Source organism: Carassius gibelio, chromosome A15, assembly GCF_023724105.1.
Source record: "Carassius gibelio isolate Cgi1373 ecotype wild population from Czech Republic chromosome A15, carGib1.2-hapl.c, whole genome shotgun sequence".
NCBI classification, from domain to species: Eukaryota; Metazoa; Chordata; class Actinopteri; order Cypriniformes; family Cyprinidae; genus Carassius; species Carassius gibelio.
The window spans coordinates 9,407,578-9,421,277 of NC_068385.1; the positions used below are offsets into that span (position 1 = coordinate 9,407,578).

The 13,700-nt window shown below is 41.1% G+C and overlaps 1 protein-coding gene across 1 annotated transcript; it reads right to left on the minus strand.

Annotated features, from left to right (window-relative positions):
* Positions 1 to 554: 554 nt before the first annotated feature.
* On the minus strand, positions 555 to 2,866 carry LOC128029121 (proteasome subunit alpha type-6-like). The gene is made up of 7 exons (XM_052616673.1): positions 2,693 to 2,866; positions 2,285 to 2,379; positions 1,918 to 1,999; positions 1,689 to 1,844; positions 1,437 to 1,615; positions 859 to 953; positions 555 to 766 (listed from the first exon to the last, which is right to left on the minus strand). The coding sequence occupies exons 1-7, from the start codon at positions 2,766 to 2,768 to the stop codon at positions 709 to 711; spliced, it is 741 nt and encodes a 246-aa protein (XP_052472633.1). The 5' UTR covers positions 2,769 to 2,866; the 3' UTR covers positions 555 to 708.
* Positions 2,867 to 13,700: the final 10,834 nt, after the last annotated feature.

Here is a 13,700-nt window from a genome sequence, read left to right on the forward strand (position 1 = left end):
ATTCCTGCCCCCTTCTCGCCACCCCATCAATATTTCTCTAGATCCGCTCCTGCACACACACTAGCTGAAATAAAATATAATTTTATTATTTTTTTAGTGTGAGTTAATGATGATAATAACTGTGTTGTTATAAATCAAACTGAGCTCATTCACTCCAGACAGAGAGTTCCTCAGACGAGACAGCATTCACATCCGTGGCTGAACTAACCCTTCACCAGTGTTTCTGCTGCAACGATGAAGATGTGTGTGTGTCTCATCATCATCATCATCACGACTGTCTCTCTGATAATCTGTCCTGTGTCTGTCAGCACTTTACAGGAGCACACAGACGGATTGGACTTAAATCCTCCAGAACAACACAGATGGACAAACCACACAGACCTTGGAGAAGGTGAACACACACACACACACACACACACACAGAGAGAGAGAAGCACAGAAGCCTGTGTATCAGTGTGAAGGTCAATCACTTTGAGTCTGTGGCGCCACCAGCTGGACACAGCAGACACATGCAGGATCAGATCAGGGAGTGTGAATATTACTCAACAAGGCTGTTCAGACTGACAAAATAGATTTATTAGATGATTCGTGGACTGTGTGCTGCTTTATAGACTGAGAGTGTGTCATTCATCAGTGACACACCAGATACAGTCAAACTAGATCACACACACACTTCAGTGGACTGTAGAAACACGAGAAACCTGACAGTTACTCTCTCTCAGCGATCGCCATCAGGTGATGCTCGATTTCTGCTTCTGACAGAGTCCTGGAACACACACACACACACACACACAATGTTACACCGCCTCCCATCTTCTCTCTGTGCTCATGTTAGATCTTCACTCTCTCTCTCTGTACCTGAATTTGGGGTTTTCTTTGGTCACCACAGACACTTCCAGCTCAGTGCTTTTGAAGTCCATTGACAGCACAGTAGACAAACACGAGATCGCCATCTAGAGGACAGGAGACAAACAACACACTGATGCCAGACCTCTACATCTGAACTATTCATATCATTATTTTAAAACCTGGTTATGATTCATCAATAATGTCCTCCAGTTGCCTAATATTTTACAATAATGAGCCGCTGATGATATATTATTCCATTACTATTTTATATCTTTTTTGGCACATGAAATTATCACACTGTATAATTTCACACTATCACACTAAAAATAATAAAATTGTGAAATATTATTCCAATCTAAATCATCTGTTTTCTGTGTGAATCTGTGTTAAAGTGTAATGTATTTCTGTGATGCTCCGCTGTATTTTCAGCATCATTCCTCCAGTCTTCAGTGTCACATGATCTTCAGAAATCAGAATAATATGATGATTTACTGCTTAAGAAACATTTCTGATTATCCTCAGTGTTGAACACAGTTGTGCTGCTCAATATTTGTGTGGAAACTGAATGTAGTTTTAATTTCACACACCTCCACGGTGCGGTCGTAGGGCAGATCCGGCTGCTTCTTCAGCTTCTTCTCCAGGTAGTTGCTGGCCTCGTGGTGTTTGACCCCGACGCTGGTGGCCCTGAAGCCGCAGAAGTACCCGGCCGGGTCACATTTGTACAGCACGGGGCCCGTCTGAGGGTCCATGGCGATCAGCATCATACCTGTGGGCCACACAGACGCGTCAGAGCCGCAGCGAAGCATCAGAACACACCTGAGAGCAGACGAGTCACTCACTGCAGCCCAGCGGCCTCATCTCTGCGTTCTGTGTGTACACCTGAGAGATGTCCGCCATGCGCCGGCACAGCATGTCCGCCGTGATGTCATAACCGAACTTATACTTCCACTCGGCCGCCTCGATGCGAGCCCGATGAACCTGAGAGCGGCTGTCAGCTACACACACACACACATATATATGTGAACTTACACCAACATGTGAGAAGTGTCCGACAGAAGAGACACACACCGTAATGTCCGGTCATGACACATCCGATCCGCGGAGTGAGACGAAACATGTTTGTCATTGTCGACGCATCCAGGAGCGAGTCCTGAACATGAGAGGAGAGAAAGAGATGCTTAAACACACACACACACACACACTCATTAATTAATTCAAGAGCATCACAGCATCTCACTCAACTGGAGTAAACTGTTTGGAAACTGAAGAGTCCATCATAAAGATCTGTCTGGAGTCTAAATGTGTATTACTAAACTTGCACTTGCTTGATCTTTCTCTCCATTATATTGTGTTCTCTCTGTTCAATCTGTTTCTGTGTTTGTGAGCTGCTCTCACAGACTGAAACCACACTAAAGAGCTCAGGTGTGTGTTTTACCGACACTTTCTTCTGTGTGAGCAGCACGGCGCAGTCCGTCCCTCTGATGCCCACCGTGGTCAGCCCGCTCTGACCGATGGCTTTGAAGGCATATTCTGTCCAACATCACATCAACATCAGATCAGATTCACATTCATCATTAAACACCAGATCAGACACTCAGGTGATGCCTTCAGTGAGTTATTATTGACCGGTCAGATCTTAACAAGTCCTGCGTATGAAGCTGGAGCTCCAGATGGAGTTCACTGCTCAAGAAGGACACACAGCTTGATTATGATAGAGAACACACATGCACACAGTAGTTATTGTGCATTATTCTGTCACCAGTAGTAGCATTAGTGCAGTAAAGATGAAGTGCGCTAGGAGCTGTAAAGAGGAGTATGGATCGTGAGAAGGAGAAACTCTTACCGACTTGATACAGACGTCCCTCCGGTGAGAATATAGTGATGTGTCGATCAAACCCCGCGTTCGAGCCTCGAGACATCCTTAACGAACACGCGTGACGGAGTTTAGCAGCTCAGACGCGCGGAGAAGTTTGTCGAGGGTGATAAAGCGATTTAAGACTTTCACTTTCTCTTTCGTTCAGCGCGTCGCGTTTGACGGGGATCGGGCGCGCGCACGCACACGCACACCTGAGACCCGCGTGCACCTGCGATCTGCGCTCAGGCAACACAAACAGCATCTCTACATCACATTAGGTAAACTATGCTTTGTGCTTAAAAAAAAAAAAATCTCAATGAGAATAATGTGCAACGATAGGCCTCATCAGCCCCCCCCCCCAAATAAAAACATAATAAAAGTGAATAAGATTTTCACTGATAGAGTGCTTTGTTTGATTTCTTATTTAAATGATTGTTTCATAGTGAGCAATGAATCGTGAAGAGTCATTTAGAATTTGATTCAAACTAAACGATTCAGTGGCAGAATGACTGATGCTTTGGTTGCTATGGTGAAGCAGCAGGGGGCGGAGCTTGCAGTGATGCTGTTTGGAGAAGAACTCTATGATCACATGAAAACATCATCTCAGGATCATCAGACAGAAACACCAATGTGTCCCCGAGCAAGACACTTAACCCCTAGTTGCTCCAGAGGCGTGCGACCTCTGCCATATATAGCAATTGTAAGTCGCTTTATCCAAAGCGTGAGCTAAATGAATAAATGTAAAATGTAAATGTAATTTCAGTAATTCAACTCAAATTGTGAAACTCATGTATTAAGTGGCCTTCAGCTCATCTGCATGGTTCAGTCTCTTGTTTCTCATCTTCCTCTTGACAATAGCCCACAGATTCTCTCTGGGGTTCAGGTCTGGTGAGTTTGCTGGCCACTCAAGCACACAGGGCCGTGCAGAGACCTTTGGAGGGGCAGGTGCTCAAAGTATAAAAGGGGCACATGGAACAAGGCTTTAAATGGCGCTGTTCAAAATATCAAGACAGCAATATATTGTGATGCATTCCTTGCTGATTCGCGTATAGGTATGGATGATTATGTATTGATACAGCAGCAAATGCTTTGATGCGGTTTTGAAAAAGAAACAATAGAGAAGACAATTTTAATTTTAAAATAATAATAGCGCTGGGATTACAAACTGAAATGTCTTAAATTGTCCCAACCTGATGGCTTTTCCTTCTCTGTTCTACAGAATAATTAAGAAATAAGATAAGATAAGATAAGATAAGAAGCACTTTATTCGCCAAATGCATCAGCAGATACACAGGAATTTGATATGGCCATCAGTAACACACAAACTCAACACACAAACATATATGCGTATAGCTGCAAAAGCATGCCTAAAACAATCCATCAAATAATAAAATAGTCCAAAAATAGTGCAAGATCAGCTATTCATAAGGGAAATGGCTCTTGGAAAAAAACTATTAAGATGGCGTGAGGTCCTTGTCCTCACTGCTCTGTACCTTCTTCCTGAAGGAAGCAACCTAAAAATGTCACTTGCTGGATGGGACTGATCAGCAGCAATTTTAGCCGCCCTCTTCCTGACTCTGGCCTCATAAAGGTCTTTAAGAGACAGCTGCCTTTGTCCAGTCAGCCTCTCTGCTATGCGCACAATACGCTGTAGTCTGGCCTTCGCCTGGGCTGATGCAGATGCAAACCAAACAGTAATGGATGCTGAAAGAAGGCTTTCCACAGTGGCTCTATAAAATTTAGACCGAACAGAGCTAGAAACGTTTAATTTATTTAGCTGTCTCAAAAAAAACATTCCACTATGAGCTCTCTTAAGAATGGAGGAACTATTTTCCTCCCATTTCAAGTCATTTGTGATAACCGTTCCTAAAAATTTAATTGACTCCACCCTCTTCACAACGGAGCTCTTGATAGTTAGAGGAGAAAGGGAGGCGGGTGTTCTACGAAAATCTATCACCATTTCCACAGTCTTTTGCTGATTAAGCTCCAAGTTGTTCTCATCACACCACGCAACCAATTTAGACACTTCCTGCCTGTAAGCAGACTCGTCGTTTCCCTTAATAAGACCAACTAATGTAGTATCGTCTGCAAATTTAATCAGCTTGATGGAACCATTATTGGAAGTGCAATCATTGGTATACAGTGAGTAGAGAAATGGTGACAGCACGCACCCTTGAGGTGCTCCAATGTTAGTAGTCTGAGGATCAGACATGTGCTCGCCAAGCCGCACATACTGTTGTCTGTCACTAAGAAAATCCATAATCCAGCGGCAGATAGAGGGTCCCACTCCCATCAGTGACAGCTTCTCCCACAGTCGCTCTGGTAGAATGGTGTTAAAGGCTGCACTGAAATCTATGAACAACATCCTTACATAGGAGCCAGGAGAGTCAAGATGGTCCAGAGCATAATGCAGTTCTAAATTGACCGCATCATCTACCGAGCGGTTTGCCCTGTAAGCAAACTGTAATTGATCAAGATATGGAGCTGTAATAGGTTTAAGATGTGACAAAACCAACCGCTCCAAACATTTCATGACCACTGATGTAAGGGCCACCGGTCTGAAGTCGTTTAGGTCCACAGCTTTGTTTTTCTTTGGTACTGGAATAATGGTTGATGACTTAAAACAACTCGGAACACTGCATAAAACAATTGATTGATTAAAAATGTCCGTAAAAACTGGGGCTAGCTGACTAGCACAGTACTTCAGGGTGGCAGGTGAAATCCCATCAGGGCCACTCGCTTTCCTTACATTTTGTCGGCTGAATATCTGATACACATCCTTCTCCTCAATTTCAAAGTCAATATCAGAGGCGACTTGATCTTGAGGGCCAATGTTCTCCCCCTCTCTGAGTGTAACACTCCCGGGAGGAAAAGGGTGAGGGCATGGAGATTTCTCAAATCTTGTATAAAAAACATTGAATTCATTGGCCAGTTTAGCAGATGGAGTGACTTGTTGTTTATTACTTTTATAGCCTGTCAAGTTCTTCAGTGACCTCCATGCTGAAGAAGAGTCATTAATGCCAAATTGTTCCTCCATGTTCACTTTATAGGCACTTTTTGCTTTCCTAATCTCTTTATTTAACTTTTGTCTGGCCAACCTGTACTCATCAACATTTCCTTCTCTGTAGGCTTGTTCTTTGGTTTCCCTGAGTAGCCTAAGGGATTTTGTGAACCAGGGTTTGTTGTTGTTATATTTCACCACAGTTTTGGTGGGAATACAAGCTTGCTCACAGAATGAAATATATGAACACACAGTGTCAGTATATGAGTCCAAAGAGTCACAAGAAGCACGCATGGATTCCCAATCAGTGGAATCTAAACAGACCTGTAACATACAAATTGCCTCTGTCGTCCATCTTTTAGATGTATACTGTACCGCCCTTGCTAGTTTTAGTTTTTAGTTTTAAGAACAGCTGTTATAGTAAAAACTATAGAAAACACTTGTGCTTCTACATTTTCCTCTTTCTCACCAGCCTCTGTCTCCTGGCTTGCTGTTTCCTGCTCTCTTTCTGTCACTTGTGCCTCTACATTTCCCTCTTTTTCTTCCTCTATCTCCATCTCATTTGATCTATTAGTTTCCACTCTCTGTCCATCTAGGAACAAGGCTCAATTTACTATTTCAGCATTAATCCATTATTTTAACCATCACTACTACTCTTGCACCTAATCAATAAGTCCACCTTAAATATTGATACAAAACATTAAAAAAACAGATACACTGGAATATAGTGATTAATATAATTACTGTTGTTGTCTAAAATCGAACAGCTTTGCAATGTAAACAAATGACAGGCTACATTTGTTATTCATATCCTTCACACTGCACTTTGATGACAGGAATATTATTCATTTTTTTTAGTTGACACTGATATCTTTACATTTATTTCCAGAGAGATATTATTGAGTTTACAGGCTAAAGTGGTCTTGCTGTTGTAAACACTGTTGCTATTGTAGAAAAAAAATATTTGCACATTTAAAATATAATTATATTTCAATTAATTTCTGAATTGTTTTTATTTTCATAATGATAATTCAGAGAATGAGAAAATCTGAATAAGCCTCACCAGTGTTGTGTTAGGGCTGCTCCTATCATGATCAGCCGATTAATGCGCATCTCATCAGTAAAGCCGGTTCTCTAATCAGCCTCAGGTGCCTGATTTCACATAGAGCAGCTGTTACTACACAGAGCCATTGTTAACTGAGAAGATGCGCAAATCCACGTTCATTTTCAGCGTTTATTTGTGCATCTTCTCAATTAACAGCTGCTCTATGTGAAATCACACACCAGATTAATTTATGCTGATTAGAGAACCGGCTTTACTGACGAGATGCGCATTAACAATCGGACCATCATGATCCGAGCAGCCCTAGTTGTGATAATTATTTTAAGGCACTCAACTTGTTAAAACAATAAATAAGTACTGCAATATAATAAAAGTTTAGTCAAATAACATAAAAAAACCCAGACACCTCGATGCCATTGAAACTCCTCAAACAGCACGCTAGTGTTACTTATACACTACAGGCTACACATAACAATATAAACAACAAATCTCATGTTCTCACATCACATCGTTCTTGTAAAATAATAAGTAAATAAACATAAAAATAATTTAGCTGAGAATGAAACACCACTTACCAGCTGCCACTGTGTTGAAAATATCCTCTAACAATAAAAAAAATGCGAGTGTGGTGTAAGGAATCGCCTGGTCGGATGAGGTCGTCCTCGTGAGGTGAAAGGTTATAATTTTGGTCATTTTATTTATGGATAAATTATAATTATAAAATTGTAATAATATTATTTTGCTTGGAAATTTTGCTTTGACAAAAGGGCACTTAAAGGGCAAAGGAGCAGGTGCTCAAGGTTCTTTCGGACAGTTCGATCAAATAAACCAGTTGAACGGTGTAAAGTCATTGGAGATGACTGCCCTTGATTCAAGCCTTGGGTTTACCCGCGTTTATAATATAAGCACAGAATCAGTTCAGAATCAGTCACCAAAAGAATCAGTTCGGTTCAGACGCCCTGTGTGTCGGTTTGCTTCACACTGAATCACACATGCGCAGTATCATCAGCTCCTCGGTTCTCCAATCAGATGCGTCTGACAGAAACTGTTCTCGGTTCAGTGTACGAATAAATGTCAAAATAATAATTATTTATTATTGTTCTGCATAGTTTGAAGAGAAACATTTTTTAATCTTTATCCCGGATATATATTTTTTTAATCAGGAAGATGATGGGGGGTCAAATGGGGTTGGCGCTGCGTTTTTTTTGCAGCGTCTTGAGACCCCCCAAGACTCGCGACTCGGTTGATTCAGATCGGCACTTCGGAGCCTGTTCGCGACTCGGTTGATTCAGATCGGCACTTCGGAGCCTGTTCGGGACTCCGTTGATTCAGATCGGCACTTCGGAGCCTGTTCGCGACTCGGTTGATTCAGATCGGCACTTCGGAGCCTGTTCGGGACTCCGTTGATTCAGATCGGCACTTCGGAGCCTGTTCGCGACTCGGTTGATTCAGATCGGCACTTCGGAGCCTGTTCGGGACTCCGTTGATTCAGATCGGCAATTCGGAGCATGTTCGTGACTCGGTTGATTCATATCGGCACTTTGGAGCATGTTCGCGACTCCGTTGATTCAGATCGGCACTTCGGAGCCTGTTCGCGACTCGGTTGATTCAGATCGGCACTTCGGATCATGTTCGCGACTCCGTTGATTCAGATCGGCACTTCGGAGCCTGTTCGCGACTCGGTTGATTCATATCGGCACTTCGGAGCATGTTCGCGACTCCGTTGATTCAGATCGGCACTTCGGAGCCTGTTCGCGACTCGGTTGATTCAGATCGGCACTTCGGAGCATGTTCGCGACTCCGTTGATTCAGATCGGCACTTCGGAGCCTGTTCGCGACTCGGTTGATTCAGATAGAGACTCCTAGGACTGTTTGTGATTTTTTTAAAATTCAGATCTGTACATCGAAGCAGGTGTTTGTCAAACAGTTCATTAGTGATAACTGAATATTTGGGCCTGAGGCTTTTTTTTCTAACCTGTCGATTTGATTTTTAAATGATTTCAATGACAGGAAGTTGCATGTGTTGTGTTTTATGAATTGTGGATGCATTTATCAACTGAGAAATAAAGTTGAACAGAAATGATCATGAACTCTTAAAGATGATGATGAAAAGACAAGGTAATATCGCATAGAAAATTATATCCTCCTATATAAATTATATTACTCCTCAGATGAGTATTTAACATGTTTATTATGTGGGGCATTAGTGCTACACACACACACACACACACACACACACACACACACACCGGTCAGAGTTGAATGTTTTTTTACTACATTAATAAATGACAATTTAAAGGAAAATTAAAATAGAAACCATTATTTTATATATTTTATTTTGATAAGTTTTAATTATTACAGATTTTTGACTGTAGCATCACAATCAATAGCCGCGTGTCGACAGCTGGTGGCGCTGTTGTTGTTGTTTCTGTGATTTTCAGCATCATTACTCCATTACTGATTTATTATCAGAGTTGTGCTGCTGAACTGTGATACTTCTTTCAGGATTCTTTGATGAATGAAATGTTAAAAAGAAGAGCATTTATTTAAAATAGAAGTATTTTCTAACAACAAACAATAGATTTCAAAAGTTTATAACTCTTTTAGGATGTATTAAATTGATAAGAAGTGAAATCAAATATTAATATTGTTAGAAGAGATTTATATTTCGAATAAACGCTGTACTTTAAAAAAAATTATACGTCGAAGAATCCGGAAAAAAAAGTATTGCAGATTCCAAAATAATATTTGGCATCACAGCTATTAATAAATCTAATAATAAATCATCATATTATTCTGATTTCTAAAGATTATGTGACACTGAAGACTGGAGGAATGATGCTGAAAATACAGCGGAGCATCCCAGATATAAAATATATTTTAAAGGATATTAAAATAGAAACCATTATTTTATATATTTTATTTTGATAAGTTTTAATTATAACTGAATTTTGACTGTAGCATCACTATCAATAGCCGTGTGTCGACAGCAGGTGGCGCTGTTGATCTATAATCACCTGCAGAGACACTCTGGATCTGATTCTGGATCATAAATAAACGGCTGAATCTGACTGTTAGCCATGGTTTGTTTTGGTTGGTTTTGTCCTCACGGTGTCACAGCTTCCAAACGCTCTCAACGCAAAAGCCTACTGGCGCTCCTGATTCTTTAGCTCCGCCCACACGTCACGCCTCCAGCCGCTCGTGTTTTTCCGGGAAAAATCGGTACAGACTATATTTCTCTTATGAATATAATAAAACTAAAGACTTTTTGGAGTTATGAAGGATGCAGTACTACTCTACAGGTACTCAAGATTAACAGGAGATTGAGTGAAAACGAGCATTTCACCCCCCCTTTAAACTGATTCAGTCTGTGTGCATTTAATTTCAAACACAAGTTTCACAATTTGCCTTGAATTACTGATATAAATTAACTTTTCCATGACATTCTAATTTATTGATAAGCAGCTGTAAATATGAAACCAGCAGATAATATGAGTAAGAGATCAGCAAATATTTGATTCTCACATCAGAGAGAGAGAGAGACCTGAGGCGGGATTGTTCATTAATACATGAAAATCATCTTCATTACTAATGCATTAAACACACTTCTAGTAGCTCACACACACTCTCTGTCACACACACACACAAACACTCTCTCTCTCTCTCTCTCTCTCTCTCTCTCTCACACACACACACACACACACACACACACACACACACACACACACACACACACACACACACGCACACAAACACCTGCTGGTTAGCCGTTATAGAGACAAACAGCCCGAGGACAAAGTGCTGGCAGAGGACTAGACTCAGTGAGGTTGTAATAATCTTCATAAATGCAACTCAAATGATTCCTGTCACACAGAACTGAAGAATAACCCAGAGAGTGAAGACTGTATACAGGAGCGGATCTAGTAAAATATAGATGGGGTGGCGAGAAGGGGGCAGGAATTTTTGAGGGGTGGCAACATATGGCAGACGTATATATACTGAATTTAGTCACAGTTATCACAGTTTGATGATAAATATATGTGCACACTACAAAAGGACACAGCTATCATTTACAAACTTAATCTCATGCAATCAATGTCTTGCATTTGAAACAGTTATAACAAACATTACAAACATATAAGGAATAAGTGACCATACCCCATAAGCACCACACACTCACTAATGCATACAGTATGCATCAACATGTCATTAAGAGCATTATAAAAGATTCAGTGTTATCAATATGTCAATTTATTATAAGAAACACAAGATTTTAACAGCCATTTCCAGCTGGGGAGACTCAACTGATTTTCTACAGTTTAGTGTTAATCATCATCTAACTCAACCAGTCAAGAGCTACATTTAGCCTTAGATGTTATATGAATATGGTCCTGAAGCATAGCTTTTATTAGCTGACAATAATAATACATAAATAAACATTATAGGCACAAATACAAATGTACTTTTAGAAATTGTTTTGGAAAAATCTTAAATTAAATCTTAAATTAAAACTTCTATGAAAACTTGTGTGATATTCCTTTAAAATAATGTTTTAGTAGATCTTTTTTTAAGTATATTTTACTAAGCAATTTCTTAGATAATTTCTTTGAGTTAGACCAAACTTTTATTTTGGTGAGTTGTAGACAGAGTTTCTGTGTTTTTTAATTAACTATTATTATTAGCTAATAGGAAGTATAGCATATCAAGTATGCTAATACTTGAAGTATAGCATACTCTACTGTGCAATAGTACTATATTTCTTTTTGAATTTCTTCAAAGTTACAGGTTGTCATAAAGACATTGTCGTTTCTGTCAGGCGAATCATTTGAGTCAGTTGGGGGATCGCAAACCATTTGAATTAGTTCGGGAGTTCAAAGCGGGTTCGCGAATCATTTGAGTCAGTTTGGGGTTCGCGAATCATTTGAGTCAGTTCGGGAGTTCGTAGCGAGATCGCGAATCATTTGAGTCAATTTGGGAGTTCGGAGTGGGTTCGCGAATCATTTGAGTCAGTTCGGGAGTTCGTAGCGGGATCGCGAATCATTTGAGTCAATTTGGGAGTTCGGAGTGGGTTCGCGAATCATTTGAGTCAGTTCGGGAGTTCGGGGCGGAATCACGAATCACGAAAGATTCGTTGCTGCCAACTGGGGTGGCAGCAGGGGTGGCAAGGCTTTCTTTTAGGCTGGCATTTGCCACCCTATGCCACCCCGGTAGATCCACCCCTGACTGTACCAATATATGCTCTCAGGATGTTTGAATCTGTTAGAGATGGAGAAGACAAACTAATTTCACCTCAGTCTCGCAGCAGAGACACGCTCAAAAAGAAGAGAATCAGCGAAAGCGTTCAGTAAATGCAAAAAATGAACAATTTATTACCATTCTGATGTCCATTCAGGTAAGAAGCATGACAAAGATATTAGAAGAACTGAACCAAACAGAGCAACACACACAAGTCCCATCACTCCAGTAATAATGTCAGTAATAATATTAATAATAACAATAATAATAATAATATATCATGCCAAGTGCCTTTATTCTGTGTCTGTCATCAAGTAGTTGCCCTGCAGACGGTACCGAGGTTCACAGTCGAGGTCTCACCGGGAGAGAGGGAGAGAGAGAGAGAGAGAGAGAGAGAGAGAGAGAGAGGGAGGGAGAGGGAGAGAGAGGGAGAGGGAGAGAGAGAGAGAGAGAGAGAGAGAGAGAGAGAGAGAGAGGGAGGGAGAGGGAGAGAGAGGAGAGAGAGAGAGAGAGAGAGAGAGAGAGAGAGAGAGAGAGAGAGAGAGAGAGAGAGAGAGAGAGAGAGAGGGAGAGAGAGGGAGGGAGAGGGAGAGAGAGGGAGAGAGAGAGAGAGGGAGGGAGGGAGGGAGGGAGACAGAGAGAGCGCGAGAGAGAGAGAGACAGACAGAGAGCTCACATCTTTGGAATGATTCCCTCCAGTATTTCTTCTCATCCTCACATGGATGGATGCAGAGGAAGCTGCTGTCAGTAAGTTCAGTTTCCTCCGAGGGTTCCTGACCCCGTTATGACACACGTTAATGAAACAATCGATTAAGACGGAGAGAGCTGCGGTGTGAAGAAGCACCAGGCTGTTCCACACACAGATAAAACATCAGCTGACTCGGACTCGCTCTCACGGAGGGATTTGGTCTCCAACAGGAAGCAGACGAGACGCTCTGGATGAAGGGGATGGAGGAGTGAAGCGGGAGCGAAGTGTGATGAGATCCGGAGCGACTGAGACACAGACACACTTCCATCTCACAGATCACCACGAAACACCTCCATGACCCTCCAGCACTTCAGCAGTTAACAAACCTCAGATCATCACAACATCCTAATTAATCAGTAATTAAGTGTATATCATGCTGTAGATTAACCGAACTGTAATATTTCTGGCATTACAGTAACTGGGGAAAGTGCTGAACAGTCAGGAAAACAACACAATCAGAACATTTCACAAAATCATAGAAGCCTGATTCTGCCACGGGATGAAAAACAGGGATCTGCAATGTTTTCCATCACACGACGTAAACTCTGACCTTTTCCTCACAATGCCATGTTTATATCTTGCAATTCTGACTTTTTCCAGAATTCTGAGTTTACTTGAAATTTATTTATTTTTACCACTGAATAAAAAAAACAAGTTTATATTTAGAATCATTAGCAGTTATGTTTATAGATCGCAATTCTGTCAGAATTTAGAGATAAACTGAAGAAAAGTCAGCATTGTGAGATAAAAAGTTGCAATTAACTTGTCTTTTTTTATGCCATGGCAGAAACAAGTTTCTATAGAAAACAGGCTTCCTTTTATTTATGAGAAGTACTTCTTTTGGTTTAGACTGATGTGAGCAGGACGAGTTCTGGAGCGGTTCGAGCTCTACACACACGGCAGTGACGCAGCAGACTCAATCATTACACAAATAAAGCAAACAAGCCTG

What these genes read in the sequence shown, in the direction of transcription:
- LOC128029121 (XM_052616673.1), bottom strand. Translation starts at nt 2,768, where the DNA reads ATGTCTCGAGGCTCGAACGCGGGGTTTGATCGACACATCACTATATTC. An exon ending in TGTCATGACCGGACATTACG is followed by an intron (nt 1,845 to 1,917) that starts GTGTGTGTCTCT and finishes GTGTGTGTGTAG; the next exon opens with CTGACAGCCGCTCTCAGGTT. An exon ending in CCTACGACCGCACCGTGGAG is followed by an intron (nt 954 to 1,436) that starts GTGTGTGAAATT and finishes CCTGTCCTCTAG; the next exon opens with ATGGCGATCTCGTGTTTGTC.